The following is a 24,995-nucleotide window of genomic DNA, read 5'->3' as shown; positions in this document are numbered from 1 at the left end:
TTTTTCTCAACATTTTGACTTTTTTCTCCAAATCTAACTGACCCCGACCAAGAACTGACCGCAACCAGACCTCCACATCTGGATACACAACCAGCGTCACGTTGGGACGGAAGAGTACCAGGGGCATGCAGGAGAAAAAATATTTGAGAGGTGAAAATGTCAAGAAAATTGTCGAAAAAAAGTCGAAATGTCGAGAAAAAAGTTGAAATGTTGCGATTAATGTTTAAATACAATTTCAAGAATAAAGTCAAATATTTGTGAATAAAGTCGAAATTTCGCCTTTTTTCTCAACATTTCAACTTTATTCACGAAATTTTGACTTTTTTCAAAAAAGTCGAAATATCGAGAAAAAAGACGAAATGTCGAGATTAATGTTGAAGTAAAATTTAGAGAAAAAGGTCAAAATGTTGAGATTAATTTTGAAATACAATTTCAAGAATAAAGTCGAAATTTTGTGGATAAAGTCGAAATTTCGAGAATAAAGTTGAAATACATTTCGACTTTTTTTTTAAAGTGCATAATGAAAAAAAAAAATCTTCCTCCTCTAAAATATTATTTTTATTTTTCTCCTGCCTGGCCCTGATACTCATCCGTACGTTTGGACCGTTTTGTCGCATTAAAACTATTTTCATTGGGCATCTGGGAGTAAGTTTGTTAGTAACCGTGTAAATCATCAAGATAAATGTTTCCCAGATCAATTACGAGATGTTGCGTTGCCACGACGACCGTCCAAACACTCAAAAGGATGAGTGCACCATTTAGAAATGTCCCTGGCAGCGGCGTGACTCCCCTGGGATTGACTAATATTCGTTAAAATGTTGTTAGATTTCTTTTTCCATAGACTTTATTGATAAAATGAAGATGTGAACATAACTGTGTTGTTTACTTGAGGTTTTTTGGTGCTATTTTTCACACAGCTGTTTTCAATCATCAAAATGCATTTTGATGTTGAGGTTTTTATTCATTTTTTTTCATTTTTTGTGTGTGTTTGAACGAAATAAGAGGAATTATATTTCAAGATGTTGTCAAGACCAGATCTAAATCTGGTTCAAACGGCTTTTATTGACCACAATTACCACATTTTCTGATCAATAGATCATTAAATCATGGAATACTGGGTACGACATGTTCATTCTTCTGAACGTATTTATTCATAAAGCCTCATCTATGCTCCTTCACAGTGTTCCTATGTGTTAATTCAGTGAATAACCGTGTTACCTACATTCATGAAGCAAAGTTATCCAATAATAAACTTTTTTTACATTCTGTGTGATTTCATGTTTTTTTTAAATTACAGCTGCTTTTAGATAACTTTTGTTTTCTCAATAACAACGATATCAAGTGGAAAGAAGACACTTGTAGAACATTATTATTACAAGAGATGTTTTTTTAAATAAAGGTTTAATTACATAAGTTGATCTGGTCCAGTATTGTCATGCCAATAAGAGATAAATCATTTTTGAGTAGTGGAGTCGGGATGATTTAGCTCTATTAACGACTACCGGGTGGTTTTGGTTGATTTATTCTCTAATCTTGATGATTTTACTGTTAAAGAAGCTTTTAAAGTCTTCACTAAGAGCTGCAGGAATGCAACGGCTCAACAGAGTTGTGACTTTTCGTCAGCCTGGCTACAGCACTGAACAAAAAAAAAACAAAAAAAAGTTGACATTTCGAGATAAATGTTGTAAAACAATTTCAAGAAAAAAGTCGAAACGTTGGGAAAAAAGTCGAAATGTCAGATTAATGTTGAAATACAATTTCGAAAAAAAAGTCGAAATTTCGTGAATAAAGTCAGAATTTCGAGATGTTTTGGCTCAACAGAGTTGTGACTCTTCGTCAGTCTGACTACAGCGCTGAACAAAAAACAAGATTGTTTTTATTATCCTCTATCAATGATGAATAATAAGCTGTTCTGGTTTTGCAAGTGTTTTTTTTTTTAAACAACCAAACTATTATGACGCTTTTCCACTAGTACCTACTTCACTTTAACTTTAGCCTTGGTCCGATTAGAGTCTGCAGACTGGTAGTCTGCTCAAAAAAGATTAACTTAAAGACCTTTAAGATGTTTTTATCTACTCGAATCTGAAGAATGAATCATCGTTGATGTCTTAAAATAATGATTGGATAATGTTTAATTAAATCTACTGAATCTGGATCATTTCAAGTCTTAGTCTCGGTAACTTAAGGCATTTTTCATCTAGCCCCTACTAGCACCCACTAGTACCTACTACTAGGGCTGCAACGATTTGTCGACGTTGTCGACAAAAATCGATAATCAAAATTGTCGACAATGAATTTCATTGTCGACAATTGTCGCCAGACGTGTTTTTCCAACGGAGTGAGGCGTCTCACTTCAATACAATCTCTGCCGAGAGTTGCACATGCCCGACTGCGTCTCAGCAGCTGCGGGTAATAAAACTTAAAAAGTTTGGGAGCATTTTAGCCTCGATACCCCGAATAAAAAGATGACTTGCAAGGTTTGCAAAGCCGACCTTCCTCATCACGGAGCACGACCGTAATGCATTTGAAAATGCACGTCGGAGTGTTGAACGAAACGGACCCGCCTTGGTAAGATATTAAGCGTATTTTGGCTTTAAAAGAGAGCTTTAACGTTATGCCTGACTGTGCCTGACAAAAGTATTTTAAATTAAATTAAGTCAGATATTTGGAGAAACTGCGTTTAGTGTCTGTGGAGCATCTTGGAAGAGAGATGCGGGATTTGGGACGCAGTCGGTCAGAAACAGTCTCTCCCTCCACAGCAATGTAATGGCCAAGCGATTCATTTATTAAATTAATTCGTTTAATTCTTAACTTTGTTTATTTTATGTCATTTATTAGTATTATTTGAGCCACTCACAGCCTACTCTCGTTGATATAACCTCAATCATAATTGATGCTGCGCGAAAAGCGAAAAAAAGGCTTGTGTGATGATGACAATGATGGATTTGCATCTAACTTTCAGTCAGGTGCCTATGAACTGTCAATTATCCATCAAAACCCCACAATTATCTTGTTAACATTAGATCAGATAGATTTGTCTGGACATTTTTCTTGCGGGACGAGAGAAGACACTAAAACAATGCATCTCTATTATTGTGCGCCGTGCGGGCATGAATTCATGAGTTTTGCGGGAGTGGAACACACGTTGCAGGCGGTAATGGTCAGAAATGCAGCGGGAGCAGGATGAAGAAAACAGTCCCGCTATATCAGGGCTCTAGTGCCATCTTTCTTGTGTTTATTATCATTTGCCACATAATTAAAGCAACTTCATACTAAATTTAAAAAAAAAAGACTAATTATCCGATTAGTCGACTAATCGTTTCAATAGTCGGTGACTAGTCGACTATTAAAATAGTTGTTAGTTGCAGCCCTACCCACTAGCACCCACTATTCAATTCAATTCGATTCAATTTTATTTATATAGCGTCTAATACAACAGATGTCTCTAGACGCTTTCCAGAGACCCAGAACATGAACATAAACATTTAAACATAAACCCCCGAGCAATTATTACATAAACAATGGCAGGTAAAAATTCCCCTAGTGGGAGAAAAACCTTAAGCCAAACAGTGGCAAGAAAAACTCCCCTTTAGGAAGAAACCTGGACCAGGACCTGGATCATAAGGGGGGACCCTCCTGCCGAGGGCCAGACTGGTGGGTCAGGGACGTCAGCAGCACAGCAGGCAGGTGGAAGCAGCAACGGGATGACCGGGGATGGAAGAACGCAGCTCCCAAGGCTCCGGCCTGCAAACATGCACAAAAGAGAAAATAATATATGTATAGATATAAGTAATATATGTATAATATATGTATGTGTATAAATATATGTAATTGTATATGTAAATATATGGAATTGTATTTCAACATTAATGTCGAAGTTTCGAACATTCGAAGTTACTAACAAACATACTCCCAGATGCCTGATATATATAAGTATAAATATTTGTAATATGTGTATAAATGTACGTAATATATGTATAAATATATATAATATGTGTATAAATATATGTTATGTATGTATAAATATTAAAGGGATTGTGACATGAAAAACACATTTTTCTTGATTTTTTGTGTTTTGTTGGGTGTCTAGACATCAATTACACCCAAAAAACAACGAACTTTTAACATTCAGTGTATTGTGTGCTTTCTGGGATTTTCCGCATTACTGGGCAAAAACGGCTCATGTGGTTTGGTGGCGGATCGTTACGTAACGATCCGCTAAATCACCGCCCCCTCCACCCAGCTCCCTGTCTCCTCTCCTCTCCAGCGCACCATAAAGGCTGATTTATGGTTCCGCGTTACACCGACGCAGAACCTACGGCGTAGGGTTACGCGGCGACGCGCACCGTACGCTGAACCCTACGGCGTAGGCTCTGCGTCGATTTAACGCGGAACCATAAATCAGGAGCTGTTTAGAGCCTCTTCTGTTCTAATCACCGGAGGAGAACTGCTAAGAAGACCCGCGGCCACTGACTGGACTTAAGATAAGGAGACACTGCTGCTTGCATGCCTTTATTTTTATGATTGTTTGCTGTGGACTGTCTGCTTCGCCCTGCTGCTTTTCCGTGCATGCTTCGCCTGTCGCCCCCGGCTTAACTCTCCGACGCCGCTGTTAGCGTATTGCTCGCGGGGAGCTGCGGTCCCGGTCCTCTGGTCCCGGTTGGACTTCATCCCCGGGCTGTAGTCGCCCTGTCTGGGCTGTGTGTGGGTGTTTGTGGTTCGGTGTGCGCGCGTGTGTGTGAAGACGGCAGAAGTGTGTAGCGGTTGGTTGGAGGAGGTTTGGAGGAGGAGCGGCGCAATGATTGACAGGAAAGGGGAAAAAGGAAGCGTTTTTCACGGCGCAAAAAAACACTGTAATAAAAAGCCAGGAAAAGAGTACTAGAGTGAAGTTTTTCTTGTTACACTCTTTTAGACACATTTGAGGGATGTTGGCCAAGACTTTTAATAGTGTTAAAAGCATGTTAAAAATGATGTCACAATACCTTTAAGTTTATTTTAGATGGGACGATGCATATTAATGAACATTACATTATTCGGTGTAAATACACCGGGTTTTAGCAGAAATGCTAGTTTCCACCCGCAGTCCCCACAGAAAACATAAAAACAATTCAGTCAAACAAAACAATCAAACAAGGGCACAAACATAAAACATACACAGTAGCAAAATAGATTTAGCAGCATTTAAAAGCAGTATGGATTGTATCTTAAAGTGACTTGAACAAAAAATGCATATTATAATAATGAAATACTAGCGATGGTAATATATTATATTATGGTACTGAGAGTATCCAAGTTGTGTGACATACAGTACAAAGTGTGTGTTGCATTGTACATTGCCCTAGTACGTACGAATTAAAACAGATAATGTATGTAATATATGTATAAATATATGTAATATGTGTATAAATATATGTAATATATGTATAAATATATGTAATATGTGTATCAATATGTGTAATATATGTATACATATGTGTTATATATGTAATATAGGTATAATATATGTAAAATATGTATAAATATATGTAATACATGTATAAATATATGTAATACATGTATGGATATATGTAATAGATGTATACATATATGTAATATAGTATAAATATATGTAATATATGTAATATACGTATGAATATGTAATATATGTATAAATATATGTAATATATGTATAAATAAATATTCTATACATTTTATAGACTCTATGGTTCTCTGGCTTAAAGTTGTTCTAGATTATTTCATTCTAAAAAATAAAACAAACAATTCAATACAAATACAAATGTTCATGAATTGTGAATGAAAAAGGAGCAGAAAGAAAAAGAATCTTATTTAATCTGCCCCTTTTTCCAAGAAATAAATTCACAAATAACATAAATTAAAAATAAAAACAATCAACAACTAAGTAAATAAAAAACTAGACTCCTTTAAATACCTCTTTGGGGCAAATAGTTCAAATAGTTCAGAATTAGTAGTAACATTTACCTGCTATAGTTCAGGAAGTTCCTCCCGTCCCCGGGACTCCATCTCCCAATATGTGTATACATATATTACATATATTTATACATATATGTAATATGTGTATAAATATATGTAATATGTGTATAAATATATGTAATATGTGTATAAATATATGTAATATGTGTATAAATATATGTAATATGTGTATAAATATATGTAATATGTGTATAAATATATGTAATATATGTATAAATATATGTAATATATGTATAAATATATGTAATATATGTATAAATATGTGTAATATATGTATAAATATATGTAATATATGTATAAATATATGTAATATATGTATAAATATGTGTAATATAAGTAATATATGTATAATATATATGAATATATGTAATATATGTATAATATATGTGTTGTATGTATAAATATATCTATGAATATATGTATAATATACGTAATATGTGTATAATATATGTAATATATGTATAAATATGTATAATATGTAATATGTACAAATAAAAAATGCAACGCAAAGCGCTTTACATAAAACATGAAACTTAATTATGTAATATGTGTATAAATATATGTAAAATATGTCTAATATATATATATATATATATATATATATATATATATATATATATATATATATATATATATATATAGTATATTAATATATGTATAAATATATGTAATATACGTATGAATGTAAGTAATACATGTATAGATATATGTAATATATGTTTAATAATACGTAAAACATGTATAAATATATTAAATACATGTATAAATATATGTCATATATGTTTAATATATGTAAAACATGTATAAATATATGTAAAACATGTATAAATATATGTAATACATGTTTAATATACGTAAAACATGTATAAATATATGTAAAACATGTATAAATATATGTAATATATGTTTAATATACGTAAAAAAATTATAAATATAATAACTACCTGGCTGCACCTCGGGCTGCAGATCAGGAAGTCCCCTGCGTCCCGGAACTCCATCTCCCAGAATCCACCGCGGGGGCAGGAAGCGCATGCGCGTCCTCGCGGAGAGAGGCTCGCCAGCAGGCGCGCTCCCGCGGCTCGGCCCCTCGTCACGTGGTCACGTGAGAAGCTGCGGACTGTGTTGCAGCAGCTGCAGCTCCGGTGCAGCAGCAGCAGCTCTTTACCTGCTCCCACCGCGCACCTGGGCCGCGCACCCGGGCCGTGCACGAGGCACCGTGCACGAGGACCGAGCACGAGCATCGAGCACGCGGATTCCTGCACGCACGATGGAGGGAGGAGGAGGAAAGGTCCCCGGCAGCGGCTCCCCTCCCCCCCCTCCTATGCGGGGCCGGGGGGGGGGCCCCCGAGGAGGTGAGTGACGTCACGGCCCGTGCACGAGGCAGGCGCGTGCACGGCTGCAGGGGGCCACGGGTTTGAGCCCCAGGCGCGTGCACGTTGTGCATGCAGGAGGGTCAGTTTCCTGTTTCCAGTTTTCTGCAACAGTTCCTGTTCCTGTAGGGGCGGGGGGCGCGTGCACGCTCCGGGGCGCGTGCACGGCGGTGCTCGTGACGGGTCGGACCTGCAGCTGTCAATGTGTCAAAGTTGGCGTGCACGCGCATGTGCATGCGCGGGCGGGAACGACTAATAATAGCGTGAGCCTGGAGGCGGCGCCAGGTCCAGGCCCCTCGGAGCAGCTGCTGCTACAGGAAGCTGCAGCAGGCGCGTGACACCAGGCGCGTGACACCCCCCCCCCACCCAGGGGTGCCCTCTGACCCCCCGGACCTGCAGGAACTAGGGATGGACTAAAAAATGTATCACGATAACGATAAAAATGACGATAAAAAAAATACCAATTCAACTCCACCTTTGTAACTATAAATCTATCTCCACATTCAGTCTTCCTTCCTTCCTTCCTTCCTTCCTTCCTTCCTTCCTTCCTTCCTTCCTTCCTTCCTTCCTTCCTTCCTTCCTTCCTTCCTTCCTTCCTTCTTTCATTCCTTCCTTCCATCATTCCTTCCTTCCTTCTTTCCTTCCTTCCTTCCTTCCTTCCTTCCTTCCTTCCTTCCTTCCTTCCATTATTCCTTCCATCATTCCTTCCTTCCTTCCTTCCTTCCTTCCTTCCTTCCTTCCTTCCTTCCTTCCTTCCTTCCTTCCTTCCATCATTCCTTCCATCATTCCTTCCTTCCTTCCTTCCTTCCTTCCTTCCTTCCTTCCTCCATCTTCCTTCCTTCTTTCCTTCCATCTTTCTTTCTTTCCTTCCTTCCTTCCGTCCTTCCTTCCTTCCTTCCTTCCTTCCTTCCTTCCTTCCTTCCTTCCTTCCTTCCTCCATCTTCCTTCCTTCTTTCCTTCCATCTTTCTTTCCTTCCTTCCTTCCTTCCTTCCTTCCTTCCTTCCTTCCTTCCTTCCTTCCTTCCTTCCTTCCTTCCTTCCTTCCTTCCTTCCATCATTCCTTCCTTCCTTCCTTCCTTCCTTCCTTCCTTCCTTCCTTCCTTCCTTCCTTCCTTCCTTCCTTCCTTCACGTACATTATGCGTGGATTTAACGCAGAACCTTAAATCAGCTTCACACAAAAACTTCATCAACGTGAATTTATCGTTTTTACGACAAATTCCATGTGACAAATTCTTACGGTGGGGAAATTTTTTGACGGTATATCGTGAATTGTTTAAACATCGCCCATTCCTAGAAGGAACCCCCGGACCTGCAGGTCCAGGCCCCTCGGAGCAGCTGCTGCTACAGGAAGCTGCAGCAGGCGCGTGACACCCCACCACCCCCCCCCACCCAAGGGTGCCCTCTGACCCCCTGATCCCTGCAGGTCCAGGCTAGGAATGGGCGATATTTTACCGTTCACGATAAACCGTCAAAAAATTCCCCACGGTAAGAATTTGTCATCTCGCGGTAAAAATGATAAATTCCCGTTGATGACGGGACCCTGGGCGGAATGAGTGTATACATTTTTTTTTCCGTTTTTTTTTTTTTTTTTTTTGCTTTCTTTTTTAATTATTGCTTTTTTTTATATCATTTTATTTTTTATTTATTTATTTTATTTTATTTATTCTTTTTTTATTTTAATTACTATTTTTACTACTTTTTTTATTTTTTTTTAATGAGTGTAAACATGATCATGGAGTTATTCTATTCAGATTTAAAATTGGAATAAACCAACCACTTATTTTGGAATTAAGTCTAATTCGGAATGGCCATTTTCATACGGAATTAAGTGTTTACACAGTAATTTTTACTCATTTTAAATCAGATTTGATTTTAATTCTGAATTAAAGAGGAATTAAACTTCCCATATAAACACACTGAATGACAGCCCGGCCCTGTAAAACTGCGTCGTCAGCATATTTCACCAGCGTTGAGCTCCCATGATGCTCGGCGGGAACTGGAGCCTCGTCTCCCCCCAGGAACACTGAAACACAGAAACAGAAACTCCAGTCCCACGTGTTGCAGCAGAGCCGAGGTGTGTCCCTGCTCCCTCCCCGGCCGCCCTGCGGCGCTTTAGCATAGCTGAGCGTTCTGGAACCGCGGCTGCTTCTAATTAGCCCACAATTAGCAAGTAGGGGGAATAACAGGACAGGAACAGCTGAAACGCCATATTTATGTTTGATTATTGGTAATAATGTTGTAAATGTTGTTAATTATTAGTTTATTTAGGCGTGAAAATGAGCCTCATGTGCTCAAGCCGCTGGTTTCTGTGATAATCAGGAGTGTTTCGTTAATCAGCCGGAGACGGAGCAGATTATTCCTTCAGCATTCCAGACAAGTTTGAACCTGATTAGCAGTTTAAAATTCAAGTTTCTCTCAGAGCAAAATACTCTGCTATGTGACTCGACTGGACTTGGACACGACTCGGCTGGGGACTGGACTTGGATGTGTCGCAGTCCACATCCTACGTGATTATATGTAATATTACGTAAGGAATTGGCTCGAGGTGACATTCACATTTGCGCGGTATTAATGTGGTGTAGGCCTGGGACGATAACAAATTTTGCTGGACGATATATTGTCCCACAAATTATTGACGATAAACGATATTATTGTCGACATTGTCGAGACCAAAGTAAGCACTTATGTAATGTTAATATATCATAATAATGCATGTACACCCTTTCAAATGTAATAATTAAACCTTTATTTGACATTGGAGAACTTTTAAATATGCAAAACAAATTAAACAAGCAAACGGGGGGTTCGAGCCTTCGTGCCCCCAAGTGCAGACCGTCGGGACGCCCGGTTGGGACGTGCGGGACCCGCCCGGGGACCTCCGCACCCCTCGCAGAAACCGCCACCCCCCAAACAGCAGCTCTCACCCGCGGGGGCGAGAGGAAAAAGGGAGTGCCGTCTCCGTCCAGCCCCCCGCTTGCGCGCTGACCGCGTACCACTGCGCCTGCGAAGGCCGGCGGAGGCGGACACACGCTCCCACCCACTGGGGGATATTGGCGGCGGACGCGTGTGGTGACGGAGCTCGCGCACCCGGCAATCACCCGAGCATTGAGCCGCGGGCTGGAGGGAGAGAGACGGCCGGCCTCCGGGCCGCCTCCGCCCCTCTCCACCTGCGCTCTCCTTTTTTTTTCGCCTACGACCTCAGATCAGACGAGACAACCCGCTGAATTTAAGCATATTACTAAGCGGAGGAAAATAAATTGGGGTCCGCGCAGTCTGCCCGGGGGATTCAACCCGAGTCTCCGCCTCCCCCCACGGATACAAAGAGTCTGAATGATTGACAAGATGGTTCACTCCGTTCATTTTTTTCCGCTAAGGAACAAACGTGCCCAGGTGCTAAGACCGATGCACAGAGTGAGCCCTCTTGTCATCCAGTGTGTTTGGAGGCCGGAGACGAAGAAAACAAATATGCGTGCATATGGCCATTTATCGAGGCCGGAAACATTATCGAGTCCATTTTCATTTATCGTGCGATTAATTGATTTATTGATTATCGTCCCAGGCCTAACGTGGTGCAAGATAATCGCTGTATTAACGTGGTGCGAGATGCTCAACCGCCTATCAACTGGACGACGTATCTGGTCACACTTTCTTTTAGTAATTACAGACAATAACACGCGTGTTTAAGTAATACCAGAGTCGTGATTTATGTAGCTGATAACAATCTACCACGTCCCTGTCTGCAAGAACATCGTTTGTTTGTGTTTTTTGAAAATGCAACGTTTGCTGATCACGCCTATGCTAAACACTTGGTTACCGTGGTTACAGTACAGTCTGTTAGTGTGTTTGTTTCTGAAATGTAACAAGAGGGTGTTTGAAAAGTTGACATGCAACTCATTTGGGTTGACTTCGGTTTGGACTTGACTTGGATGCGACTCGACTGGACACAACTGGACTGGATTTGGACTAGGGCTGGGCGATATGGACCAAAAGTCATATCTGGATATTTTCTAGCTAAATGGCGATACTCGATATATATCTCGATATTTTTTCTGTGCCATAATTGGGGTTTCCCCCAAAGCATTATAGCATAGCATCTCTGTTAGCATCTCTGTTAGCATCTCTGTTAGCTAGTCACACAGGTTCCTTTATTAACAGAGGTCTGCACAATATCAACATGTATAAAACAAATGAAATAAAAATAAACTGCCTGCATATATAGAATAAAAATGATTCTTGAATAAAACAAAACAAATATCCCTTTCCTGCATAACAATTAAATTAAAATACACTGTGCAATTAATACAATGTAGACAGTAACAGGCAGACTTTTCCACTGAGGTTGACAGTTGTGCAAATAACAAAACATTTGTGCAAATCTCAAATAAAACATTCAAATCAATTTGTCACAAAATAAGCTATATCAAAATTGTAAAAAAAAAATTATTTTTTTTTAAATCAATATAAACGATATTGTCTCGTACCATATCGCGTTTGAAAATATATCGATATATATTAAAATCTCTATATATCGCCCAGCCCTAATCTGGACACAACTGGACTGGATTTGCTCAACTCGACTGGACTTGGACACGACTCGCCTGGACCTACACCCCCTACACCTCCTCCAGCCCCAACCACAGAGACTGCTGCAGTCTGAGCAGCGTTGTAGCGTCTTGTTTGTTGGAGACGCTACAACCTGCTAGTGTGTTGTGGCAACGACACTGTCGTTGCTGTTGTTGCCGTCTCTGAACGTGTCACTTTGCACGAGTGCTGGAAGAGGAATCTGTCCTCTTGCTGCCAAGAACGTGCAGCCTCCCGTCTCGTGATCTGTGCAGCTGAAAGACAGAACCGTTTCTCCGGCGGTCCCTGTTCCCCCTCCCGGAGGAGGAACAGGGACGCTGTCGCACCGTGTCGTCGCACAGGGAGCCTTCTGTTTAGGGCTGCAACTAACGACTATTGAAACGATTAGTCGACTAATCGGATAATTAGTATTTTTTATTAATTTAGTATGAGGTTGCATTAATTATGTGGCAAATGATAATAAACACAAGAAAGATGGCACTCATCCTGCTCCCGCCCCCATCCACAAAACTCTGAGAATTCCTGCCGCACGATAATAGAGATGCATTGATTTAGTGTCTTCTCCCGTCCCGCAAGAGAAACGTCCAGACAAATCTATCTGATTTAATGTTAATAATAGTGCTGGGCGGTATGACCAAAAATTTATATCACGGTATTTTTCAAAATTATATCGTTTTCACGGTATATCACGTTTTTTTTTTTTTCATGCACCACTGGGTGTTAACCACATTTTCTAATGATTTGGAAAAGAATTGCTGCAGTAAATTGGCTTAGAATGGCCTATTTTACTGTCATGAGGAGGAAATATCGTAGAAAAACATTAATGTCCACACTAGTATAAATACAGGTTTGCATGGCCTCACAAAATGATGCTGTTTACAATGAGGTGGCGGCACTTATAATAAAGCAGATATATATATAAATAAATTTGATTTAGGCATGCTTTTCAAAGAAAAAAATCTTACAAAATTACAAGGTAGAAAATATTTATTGAACATAAAAACTGAACATTTTTTAATTTCCCAGCATTATGTTGTTTTGGTTCCACCTCCTGGTGAATGTTGGTAAAATTCTTATGTGGTTACTTTTTAGTTGGCCAACGATTTATGTTTGTGGTGCAATAGTTACGGACCGGTCAGTCTATTTCCTTATATTACAACGCTGTTATTAATTGTTCGTTTTTTTCCCCACTTATTCCACCGAACACCGAAAGTGTTTTTTTTTGCCATTTTCGGCCGAACAATTTGGGTTACCGAACAATCGGTGCATCACTGCTGCTAAACAGTCCCCTCACAAACAGTGTCCAGCGGCGATACGTTCCCAACGTTGTGCACGCTACTGTACATACTCACCGGTATTACGGTAGATGGAAAATTCATATCATAAGAAAAATAAACACCGGTATTCGGTATGAACCGGTATACTGCACTAGTTAATACCATGATAATTGTGGAGTTTGATGGATAATTGACAGTTCATATGTACCTGACTGAAAGTTAGATGCAAATACATCATTGTCATCATCACACAAGCTTTTTCACCTTTCGCGCAGCATCAATTATGATTTTTGTTTTAGCAACGAGAGTAGCTGTGAGTGGCTCAAATAATACTAATAAATAACATGAAATAAGCAAAGTTAACGAATGAAACAAATTAATGTTTGCAAACCTTGCAAGTAATATTTTTGTTCGCCTTATCGAGGCTAAAATGCTCCCTAACTTGTGAAGTATTTTTATTATTTCCCGCAGCTGCTGAGACGCTGTCGTGCATGCGCGACTCTCTGCAGAGATTGTATTGAAGTGAGACGCCTCACTCCATTGGAAAAACACGTCTAGCGACAATTGTCGACAATTTTGATTAGCGATTTTTGGCGACAACGTTGACGAATCGTTGCATCCCTCTCTCTCTCATGTTTTAACTTGATATTGACTAGTGGAAAAGAGCCGAGTCAGGCCGAGTAGGTACTAGTGCAGGGGTAGGCAATTCCGGTCCTCGAGGGCCGGTGTCCTGCATGTTTTAGATGTTTCCCTGCTTTAACACACCTGATTCTAATTAATCATCAATTCTGTTGATGACACAGGTACTTTTATCACGGTGTGCTGAAGCAGGGTAACATCTAAGACATGCAGGACACGGGCCCACGAGGACCGGAATTGCCTACCCCTGTACTAGTACCTACTCGGCCTGACTCGGCTCTTTTCCACTAGTCAATATCAAGTTAAAACATGAGAGAGAGAGGCGTGTGGAGGAGTGCCACATGTGGCAGGTTAACTTCTCAAATACAAGCTACCAATGCAGCGGCTTCACTTTTCTAGTAACCGGTCCACCTCTTCTGTGGACGTCAGGACCGGTATCTGATCCTAATGTTGGACCGGTGCATCCATTCCCTGCAACACCTGCTCATTGACATGGAAGGGTTGCTGGTTCTCCGCCCAGACCTGCTGCAGGTGTCTCTGCGGTTCCGGGGCTGAGCTGTTGTTCGGCCACCGGTTCCAGCTGCTATTGTTGTCTGTGTGGATGTGAGTGGGACGGGCTCGCTCTGACACAAAGCTGCTTTGAACAGTGTGGACCGTTGGGGAGGGTTGGGTTGGGGTTGGTGGGGGGGGGGGGGGGGGGGGCAGCGAGAGCGAGGGGCCCCCCGGTGCAGAGCCGTAGTTATTCCCCCCGGTGCAGGGCCGCATAGCGCTGCAGAGTCCTCCCTGCGCTGTCAGACCAGGACACGCCGTTGGGACTCTGAGGTCCCACTTATTCACCCTGGTTTAAAGGTGATCTATTATGAAAACCAGGTTTTCTCTTGCTCTAACATAAGTGGTCTCAAAAACAAACACACAAACAAAAAGGGCCGAAAAGAAAAAGGATGTAAATATACAAAAATGAAATATTATAATTGTACATTTACTCAAATTTTTTTTTTTCCATTTTCTGTTATGCATTTCTACTTTGTCGTTAATTTTTTCCTTTTTTTAAATATCTTTTCTATATCTTGCTTACAAATATTATCTTTTAATAGTTGTTGCAGTTCTGCTAATTATTGAGAATTAATTCAGAATGGGACAAATCTGTATCTCGATGCATCAAATTAATTATTTATTTATTACATAAAGCATATGATTGTGTTTTATAAAGGCTCCGGTAGTTATTGGTTATTGATCATGATCATGATCATTATTGGTTATTGATCAGCAACAACACGGTAAACTTGATGATATTTGTGTTTGCAGGGAAGAAGAAGCCGGTGCTGAAACTTTCCAAGGAAGTGTTTGAGCAGCCGGCACCAGCGGCAGCGTAAGTACCTGGTTACCGTGGTTACCGTGGTTACCACCTCATCCACACACCTGGTTACCGTGGTTACCGTCTCATCCACACCTGGTTACCGTGGTTACCGTCTCATCCACACCTGGTTACCGTGGTTACCGTCTCATCCACACCTGGTTACCGTGGTTACCACCTCATCCACACACCTGGTTACCGTGGTTACCGTCACACTCTCCGTCTCATCCTGTAAACGCTGCAGCTTTCGCACTCCTGACCTGTGACCAGGTGTTTTCACAAAGTTCAGTCAACTTTATATAACTTAATGTAACTATAAGTAACTTTATGTAACTTCAAGTAACTTTAAATAACTTTATGCAACTTTATGTAAATAAAGTAACTATGTAACTTTAAGTAACTTTAAGTTAATGTAACTTTATTTATCTTTATGTAACTTTAAGTAACTTTATGTAACTGCATGTAACTTTATTGAACTTAAAGTAATTTATGTGACTTTAAGTAACTATGTAAATTTAAGTTACTTTATGTAACTTTATGTAACTTTGTTATATAACTTCATGAAACTTTATGTAACTTTAAGTAATTATGTAACTTTAAGTAAGCTAATGTTAACTAAGTAACTTTATGTAACTTCATGTTACTTTAAATTACTTTATATAACTTTAACTTTAAGTAACTTTATGTAGCTTTGAGTAACTTTAAATATATGTAACTGTGTAACTTTAAGTAACTAACGTCATGTTACTTTGTTACTTTATGTAACTTTATGCAACTTTATGTAGCTTTAAGTTACTTTATGTAACTTTATGGAATTAAAGTAACTTTATTTAACTTCATGTAACTTTAAGTAGCTTTAAGTAACTTTAAGTACATTTGGCGATTGTTTATACTTTATCTGTCTGTCCGGTGTGTCCGGTGTGTCCGGTCAGTCCGGTCCGTCCGCTCTAACAGCTAAACCAGGACTAATCCAGGACTCTCTGTGTTTCAGGCCTCCCAGAGATCTGGACTCCAAGGCCTGCGTAACGATCGGAGAAAAGGTTAGTGGTTAATGTTTTCATTCCTGGTTCCTTTCAGGTTGTATGTTACAGCATTCTCTAACTCTGCCGTGTCCTCTGTCCTCTGTCCCCCGGAGCAGAAGTGCGAGGTGAAGGCCGACGACCTGGAGCAGATCTGTGAGCTGGGCCGGGGGGCGTACGGCGTGGTGGACAAGATGAGACACGTCCCCAGCGGGCTGATCATGGCGGTGAAGGTGGGTGTGGCCGGTGAGGACGTGTCCCGGACGTGTCCCGGACGTGTCCCGGACGTGTCCCGGACGTGTCCCGGACGTGTCCCGGACGTGTCCCGGACGTGTCCCGGACGTGTCCCGCGGTGACGGGATCTTGATCGTCTCTCTGTCCCTCAGAGGATCCGGGCCACCGTCAACACGCAGGAGCAGAAGAGGCTGCTGATGGACCTGGACATCTCCATGAGGACGGTGGACTGTTTCTACACCGTCACCTTCTACGGAGCGCTCTTCAGAGAGGTAGGACGGGGGACACGACAGGGGACACAACCGGAGACACAACCGGAGACACAACCGGCACACTATACGGTGTCTCACTATACGTATACAATGTCCTACTATACAGGACTGTCTCAGAAAATTAGAATATTGTGATTTTCTGTAATGCAATTACAAAAACTACAATGTCATACATTCTGGATTCATTACAAATCAACTGAAATATTGTAAGCCTTTTATTATTTTAATATTGCTGATCATGGCTTACAGCTTAAGAAAACTCAAAAAATTACAATATTCTATGAATCTTAAAGGAGCCGTCTGTAAGAAATGTCCAAAACTGGTACTGCAGTCACTTTCCAAATATTGTTGAGCGGCGTGTACCCTCCCCCTCCTCCCCCCGACCAGAGGTTGCCAGGTAGGCTGCAGAATGCAGCAGGAACGTAGGCTGCCATGGCTGCGATAATTAGAGCCGAGCTGGCAACCCGGATGCCGAAACAATACTGACTTGGTGATTGGGAGATAGGTGGAGGGTGGAGCTTCAGAAACAATACTGACTTGGTGATTGGGAGATAGGTGGAGGGTGGAGCTTCAGAAACAATACTGACTTGGTGATTGGGAGATAGGTGGAGGGTGGAGCTTCAGAAACAATACTGACTTGGTGATTGGGAGATAGGTGGAGGGTGGAGCTTCAGAAACAATACTGACTTGGTGATTGGGAGATAGGTGGAGGGTGGAGCTTCAGAAACAATACTGACTTGGTGATTGGGAGATAGGTGGAGGGTGGAGCTTCAGAAACAATACTGACTTGGTGATTGGGAGATAGGTGGAGGGTGGAGCTTCAGAAACAATACTGACTTGGTGATTGGGAGATAGGTGGAGGGTGGAGCTTCAGAAACAATACTGACTTGGTGATTGGGAGATAGGTGGAGGGTGGAGCTTCAGAAACAATACTGACTTGGTGATTGGGAGATAGGTGGAGGGTGGAGCTTCAGAAACAATACTGACTTGGTGATTGGGAGATAGGTGGAGGGTGGAGCTTCAACATAAACATCAGTTGAGGGCTGCAACTCCTCTTTTTAAACTGGAATATCCTGGCTTGAGTGCTGTTGTCAGTGACATAAGTATTTGAAATGAACATGATTTTTAAATGTCTGTTGACATATCGGGGTCATTTTATGATTCGTTTTATTATTGCTCTTACATACAGCTCCTTTAATATTAAAGGGAAAGTTCGGTTTTTTACAACCTGGACCTTATTTCTGACATTTTTTATGGTCGTATACTCACCCAGGCAAGTTTGGTGTCATTTGGAGTCCTTAGGAAGATATTAGGAGTTTTTTGCGAGCCGCTTCTCCATATAACGGTAGTGAACGGGGCACAGCGGGACACAGACGATGCAGCGTCTAAATAAAGGCTGAAATATGCTTCTGCGTCACACCAACGCAGAGCACACGCCGCAGTCGTGACGCCGTGCTGAACCCTTCTGACTTCTCCGTCTCTCCATTTGGTCGCGGTGCAGTACCCCCCGCGGCCGCTAGTTAGCGATCTTTTTCTGAATGGTTTATCCGACTTTTTCCGGTCACAGTAAATCAAAGAAATAATAACTATTGTGCAAAAAACAAAAACAAAAAAAATCACATATAAACGAAGAAAAGAGCCCTGGAAGTTCACTACTGATTCAAACCGGAAACCGGAAATGCTTCGCTTTCAAACGAACCAATCACAGCCCTCTCGGTCTGCGTGTGGACGGCGTCTCCTCGACGCGTAGTTACAATTTTCAGGAGGTGCACGTCAGAGACGGCGCAGGTGACGGCGTGTCCTCTGCGTCGATCCAAACCACACGCCGTAGGCACGGCGTCATTTTGACGCAGAAGCATAATTCAGCCTTAACACATGATTGCCGCAAAACTGTGCGCATCGCAGACACAGCTCTGTGTATAGCTGGAGTTCACTACTGTTAGTTTACTGTTAGTTATTTGAAACATGTCTGAATATTTGTCAAATTCTGAGGTTGTGGACGACGACTTTGAATATGATGGACGTCCTTACCGTTTTGAGCCAGAGTTACGGCTGAAGAGCTCACTGAACGGAGGACAGAGTGCGCGCACAGAGATGACGTCATGAGTTCAGAGGTCTTGTTTACAAACTGATTTATTTGTTACACACACAGCCCCAGATGTAGACAACAGGTCCTGGAAGCAGATCTAGTGATTCATAAAATAACGAGTTTCGCGGCAATCATGTGTTATTTAGACGCTGCATAGTCTGTGTCCCTCTGTGCCCCGTTCACTACCGTTATATGGGGAAGCGGCTCACAAAAAACCCCTTAATATCTTCCGAAGGACTCCAAATGACACCAAACTTGCCTGGGTGAGTATACGACCATAAAAAATGCCAGAAATAAGGTCCAGGTTGTAAAAAAACGAAACTTTCCCTTTAAAAGGAGCACGAGGCTCCTTTTAAGAAATGAGACTCTCTAGCGCCACCCTTCACCACGACGGCCGTCGGGGGTACTGCAGCCAACAGTGAAGCCGGCACGGGAGAACGGGGAGAACGTGCATGCAGCGTCATGTGACGTCACATCCACAGTCCAGCGTGGGAAATTCGGGACCGAATTGCAGCACATTTTGCAGCACACAGCCTGTTCAAGGCAACGGAGAGATACACTAGAGCAGGGGTATTCAACTAGATTTGGCCGGGGGCCACATCTGCAAAAGGACTGTATGGAGAGGGCCGCACAATTTGAAAATGTGGGGGTTTTCAAAATGTATTTTGCACTCAAAGACGAAGACTTATGTAAATATAATACATTTGTATTATACATTTGAATATATCTAGTTTACATATGAATTATGTATTAATTGTCTCCAGATTTAGTAATTGTGAATGTTAAATATAATATTCAGATAAAGAAATATTTTAAATGCAAGTTCATTTTGAAACCATGCATTGTGCAAACTTAATGAAATTGATATTGACCTACTTTTAATAAAACACGCCATAATGACAAAGCACCACTTTCCACCAAGATTTCCTTGCTGATCATGGCTTACAGTTTAAGAAAACTCAAATATTCTATCTCAAAAAATTCGAATATTCTGGGAATCTTAATCTTAAACTGTAAACCATAATCAGTAATATTTAAATAATAAAAGGCTTGCAATATTTCAGTTGATTTGTAATGAATCCAGAATGTTTGACATTTTTGTTTTTGTAATTGCATTACAGAAAATAAAGAACTTTATCACAATATTCAAATTTTCTGAGACAGTCCTGTATGTATATATATATATATATATATATATATATATATATATATATATATATATACACGATGTCCCACTAACCTCTTCTCTAATCTGTGCGTCTCCAGGGCGACGTGTGGATCTGCATGGAGCTCATGGACACGTCCCTGGACAAGTTCTACAAGCAGGTGATCGAGAAGGGCCTGAACATCCCCGAGGACATCCTGGGCAAGATGGCCGTCTCGGTGGGTGCACCTGCTTCTCCTCCAACCACGGCTTTCCTGTCAATTAAAACAGATATTTGTTAGCGATCGATACGTATTAATGATCGTTTTCACGTTGCAGATAGTTAAAGCTCTGGAGCATCTGCACAGCAACCTGCAGGTCATTCACAGAGGTAAGATGAGCTACCGTATGTCGTTAAGATGCTGCAGACGCTGCAGACGCTGCAGACGCTGGTTTCTCAAGCTGCAGATGCTGCAGCCGCTCGTCTGAAATGCTGCAGACGGTGCAGTTGCTGCAGCCGCTGATCTCTGAAGTTGCAGACGCTGCAGACTAGGGCTGCAACGTTTCGTCGACGTTGTCGACAAAAATCAATAATCAAAATTGTCGACAATGAATTCCATTGTCGACAATTGTCTCCAGATGTGTTTTTTCAACGGAGTGCGGCGTCTCACTTCAATACAATCTCTGCAGAGAGTCGCGCATGCACGACTGCGTCTGAGCGCAGCTGCGGGTAATAAAACTTCAAAAGTTTGGGAGCATTTTAGCCTCGATACGGCGAATAAAAAGATTACTTGCAAAGTTTGCAAAGCCGACCTTGGTTTTCACCGGCGCATTTGAAGAGAAAGCACGTCGGAGTGTTGAACGAAACGGACTCGCCTTGGTAAGATATTAAGCGTATTTTGGCTTCAAAGTTATGCCTGACAAAGTATTAAATTAGGTCAGATATTTGGAGAAACTGCGTTTAGTGTCTGTGGAGCATCTTGGAAGAGACGCACGGGACTGCAGTCGGTCAGCAACATTCTCTCCCTCCACAGCAATGTAATGGCCAAGCGATTAATTTGTTAAATTAATTCGTTTCATTCTAAACTTTGTTTATTTCATGTTATTTATTAGTGTTATTTGAGCCACTCACAGCTACTCTGTTTGCTATAACCTCAATCACATAATTGATGCTGCGCGAAAGGAAAAAGGCTTGTGCGCTGATGACAATGATGGATTTACATCTAACTTTCAGTTAGGTGATTATGAACTGTCAATCATCCATCAAACTCCACAATGATCATGTTAACATTAAATCAGATAGATTTGTCTGGGCTTTTCTCTTGCGGGACGGGAGAAGACACTAAATCAATGCATCTCTATTATTGTGCGCCGTGCGAGCATGAATTCATGAGTTTTGCGGGAGGGACGGAGTGGAACACACACGTTGCAGGCGGTAATGGTCAGAAGTTCAGCGGGAGCAGGATGAAGAAAACAGTCCCGCTATATCAGGGCTCTAGTGCCATCTTTCTTGTGTTTATTATCATTTGCCACATAATTAAAGCAACCTCATACTAAATTTAAAAAAAATACTAATTATCCGATTGGTCGACTAATCGTTTCAATAGTCGGTGACTAGTCAACTATTAAAATAGTCGTTAGTTGCAGCCCTAGTGCAGCCGCTGGTCTCTAAAGCTGCAGCCGCTGGTCTCTAACGCCGCGGCCGCTGCTCTCCCTGCAGACGTGAAGCCCTCCAACGTGCTGATCAACACCCAGGGCCAGGTGAAGATGTGCGACTTCGGCATCAGCGGCTACCTGGTGGACTCGGTGGCCAAGACGCTGGACGCCGGCTGCAAGCCCTACATGGCGGTGAGAGACGCCGCCGTTAGCGCTGCCTTTAGTGGTTAGCATCGCAGAACCATTAGCGCTGCCGTTAGCGCTGCCGTTAGCATGAATGACATCATGGTTGTGTCCCGTTGCAGCCCGAGAGAATCAACCCGGAGACGAACCAGAAGGGCTACAACGTGAAGTCCGACATCTGGAGTTTAGGAATCACCATGGTAAGGTTTTTCTCTGGTTGCTATGGTTACCGTGATGGGAGACGGTCACGTGACCAGAAAGTGTTAAATCATAAAGCAATACATTTAATTTATTGTTCACTAATACTACCTACATAAAAACATACAAATCCATTGTTTATAAAATCCCATGTTATGAAATGTAATGATTTCGTTTATTATAAAATAATGCAAATAATGTATAAAGTTAGATTAAAGTAACTCCCTGTCTGTGTACAACGGTTTTTCTCAATACATGAGTCAAAATATAATTTGCGTGATGTTTGTAAATTTGTTGTACAAAAAGCTATAAAAAAAAAAGCCATAATCAGCAATATTAAAATAATAAAAGGCTTGTAATATTTCAGTTGATTTGTAATGAATCCAGAATGTATGACATTTTTGTTTTTGTAATTGCATTACAGAAAATCACAATATTCTAATTTTCTGAGACAGTCCTGTATATAAACCTTATTGGTCCTCCTTCTCTGGTTTAGTTTTGCTATTGTTTGTTTGTTTGTTTGCTTTTTTTATTGTATCAATGTTGGGTAGCTTTATTTTTTTGTAAGTTTATTTGTTTTTATATTGAGAGTTCTGGATAGCTTATTTTGGTATGTAGGACAGACATTAATATAAGCACTATGCTTCTGCCTGTTGCCTTTTCAGTCACTATTTTGTCGATAATGTTTGTGTTGATAATGTTTGTAGTGTGATGTGACTGAATAAAGAATTTCAATCAATGGATCAAAAACCTCTGCGTCCGTGTCCCCAGATCGAGCTGGCCATCCTGCGTTTCCCGTACGACTCGTGGGGGACTCCGTTCCAGCAGCTGAAGCAGGTGGTGGAGGAGCCGTCGCCGCAGCTTCCTGCAGAACAGTTCTCCGCCATGTTCGTGGACTTCACGTCTCTGTGGTACGTGTGGTGGACCAGATACCGGTCTGAACCGGTCTGAACCGGTCTGGACTGGTCTGGACCGGTCTGGACCGGCCTGGACCGGCCTGAACCAGAACCGCCCTGCGGGTCAACGGCTAGGAAACCCCTCACCACCACCGGCTCCGACCTGTTAATGTTTCCTTTCTTTCTCCTGCAGCTTAAAGAAAGTTTCCAACGAGCGACCGGCGTACACAGATCTAATGGTGAGAAACATTCATCCATCATCATCTTCTCTGATGTTGTTTTGTTCTCTTGATGAAATACAGCCAGACTATCTATCAATCCATCCATCCATCTAAATAACAAAAAAACCCTCAATGATCACTAAAAGTTACCAGTGGAGCACAAGAAGCTTCCAGAAGAACCAGTTCTAACCCTCTAGCTCAGGAGTCGGCAACCCGTGTTTTAGATCCATATTGGACCAAAAACACAAAAAACAAATGTGTCTGGAGCCGCAAAAAATGAAAAGTCTTGTATCAGAATTAGAATGAAGAAACACATGCTGCATGTTTCTATGTTAGCTATAACTGGGTTCTCGGCTGCAAATGTAGCTGCTAATGTCTTTCCACATGACTCTTTTTGTTACGCAAATCTGCGGAAGAGTATTAGAGCCAGGCAGGAGAAAAATAAAAATAATATTTTAGAGGAGGGAGATTTTTTTTTCATTATGCACTTTGAGAAAAAAGTTTAAATGTTGAGAAAAAAGTCAAAATATTGAGAAAAAAGTCAAAATGTCGAGGAAAAAGTGGAAATGTTGAGAAAAAGTTGAAATGTCGAGAAAAAAGTAAAAATGTTGAGACTGGGTCGAGACTGGGGACTGGGCAGATGGCCTTTCTCGGGAACTTGGCTTGGGCTGAGGCACGAGCAGAGTCCTGGGCAGGGGTCTAGGTGCCGGCGTCGGGGGACACCGGGTCCTCGGCGTCGACTGAAACATCATGGGGCAGAATTACCAAACAGATCCAGGGAGGAAACAGAGACGGAGGAAATCAGTTTTAGTTTTCCCACATTCCGTTTCTATTTTTTTCATTTTCGGTCTATTTTGGTTTTTAATTTTTGAGAATTTGGTTTTTAGCATTTTCTGTAATTGTAACCCCAAGACAGTATATAAAGTAATGAAATATAGACAATTTATGCCATTATAACTGAAAACTTTAATGTTTTTATACCTTTAAACATATTTAAAGGCAAAAACATGGCACCAGTTATTCTGGTGTCCAACAAAACATTCCTTTTTTGTGCAAAAACAAAAAAATACCAAAAGATGAAAGAAAATCGATCTCTGGACATACAAAAAATACCAAAAGTATTCGTCCGTCCTTCCGTCCGTCCGTCCATCCATCCAAATAACAAAAAAACCCTCAATGAGTTGTAATGCAATGATGAAAAAAAAAAGATTTTAGACATACTAATTGATTTTTAGGAACTAATATGAGAATCGATTTAGAATCGGAAAAACAATAGTTTTTTTTTATTTAAAAAAAAAAATAAATTTCTTTCTATTTTTTTAAAAACAATTTTTTTTTTAAATAAAAAAAGGAAAATCGATTGTTTTCTCGCTCTAACTCTCCACCTCCATCTCTCCTCCAGCAACATCCCTTCTTCACGTCTCACGAGGCCAAAGAGACGGACGTGGCGAGTTTCGTGAAGGTGATTCTGGGGGACTGAGCTCCGCGCTGGAGGGGGGGATGAGGAGGAGGAGGAGAAGAGAGGAAGAGAAGAAAACCCACAAAGAAAAAGGTTCTGGTTCCTGGTTCCTGGTTCCCCCTCCAGAGGGAGCCAGAGCCCAGAAGATGAAGCAGAACTTTGTATGCAAACATCTCCTCGTCTGATGGAATCAGCTCTGGTCCTGGTCCTGGTCCTGGTTTAAGTTCTGGTTCTAGTTCCTGGTCCTGGTTCTGGTCCTGGTTCTAGTTCTGGTTCTGGTTCTAGTTCTGGTCCTGGTCCTGGTTCTGGTTCAGATTATATAGAAAGATGAATGATATAACGCTCTCTGTGTATAATTTAAATGTTTGCATACTCAAATCAAGCGCGGCGGCGGATTATTGGCGGATTATT

The 24,995-nt window shown here is 41.2% G+C and overlaps 1 protein-coding gene across 1 annotated transcript; it reads left to right on the top strand.

The window, feature by feature from the left end:
• The first annotated feature begins 7,087 nt into the window (after positions 1-7,087).
• On the top strand, positions 7,088-24,791 carry LOC133418847 (dual specificity mitogen-activated protein kinase kinase 6-like). Its single transcript, XM_061707718.1, has 12 exons — positions 7,088-7,343; positions 15,165-15,228; positions 16,205-16,253; positions 16,352-16,465; positions 16,619-16,738; positions 20,094-20,210; positions 20,311-20,362; positions 21,692-21,819; positions 21,933-22,010; positions 22,780-22,919; positions 23,098-23,143; positions 24,528-24,791. The coding sequence occupies exons 1-12, from the start codon at positions 7,259-7,261 to the stop codon at positions 24,603-24,605; spliced, it is 1,071 nt and encodes a 356-aa protein (XP_061563702.1). The 5' UTR covers positions 7,088-7,258; the 3' UTR covers positions 24,606-24,791.
• Positions 24,792-24,995: the final 204 nt, after the last annotated feature.

This window comes from Cololabis saira, chromosome 19, assembly GCF_033807715.1.
Source record: "Cololabis saira isolate AMF1-May2022 chromosome 19, fColSai1.1, whole genome shotgun sequence".
Lineage (NCBI taxonomy): Eukaryota > Metazoa > Chordata > Actinopteri > Beloniformes > Belonidae > Cololabis > Cololabis saira.
This window is presented reverse-complemented; position numbering and strand designations above follow the sequence as displayed.

What these genes read in the sequence shown, in the direction of transcription:
- LOC133418847 (XM_061707718.1), top strand. Translation starts at nt 7,259, where the DNA reads ATGGAGGGAGGAGGAGGAAAGGTCCCCGGCAGCGGCTCCCCTCCCCCC. An exon ending in CAGCCGGCACCAGCGGCAGC is followed by an intron (nt 15,229 to 16,204) that starts GTAAGTACCTGG and finishes TCTGTGTTTCAG; the next exon opens with GCCTCCCAGAGATCTGGACT. An exon ending in GCGTAACGATCGGAGAAAAG is followed by an intron (nt 16,254 to 16,351) that starts GTTAGTGGTTAA and finishes CCCCCGGAGCAG; the next exon opens with AAGTGCGAGGTGAAGGCCGA.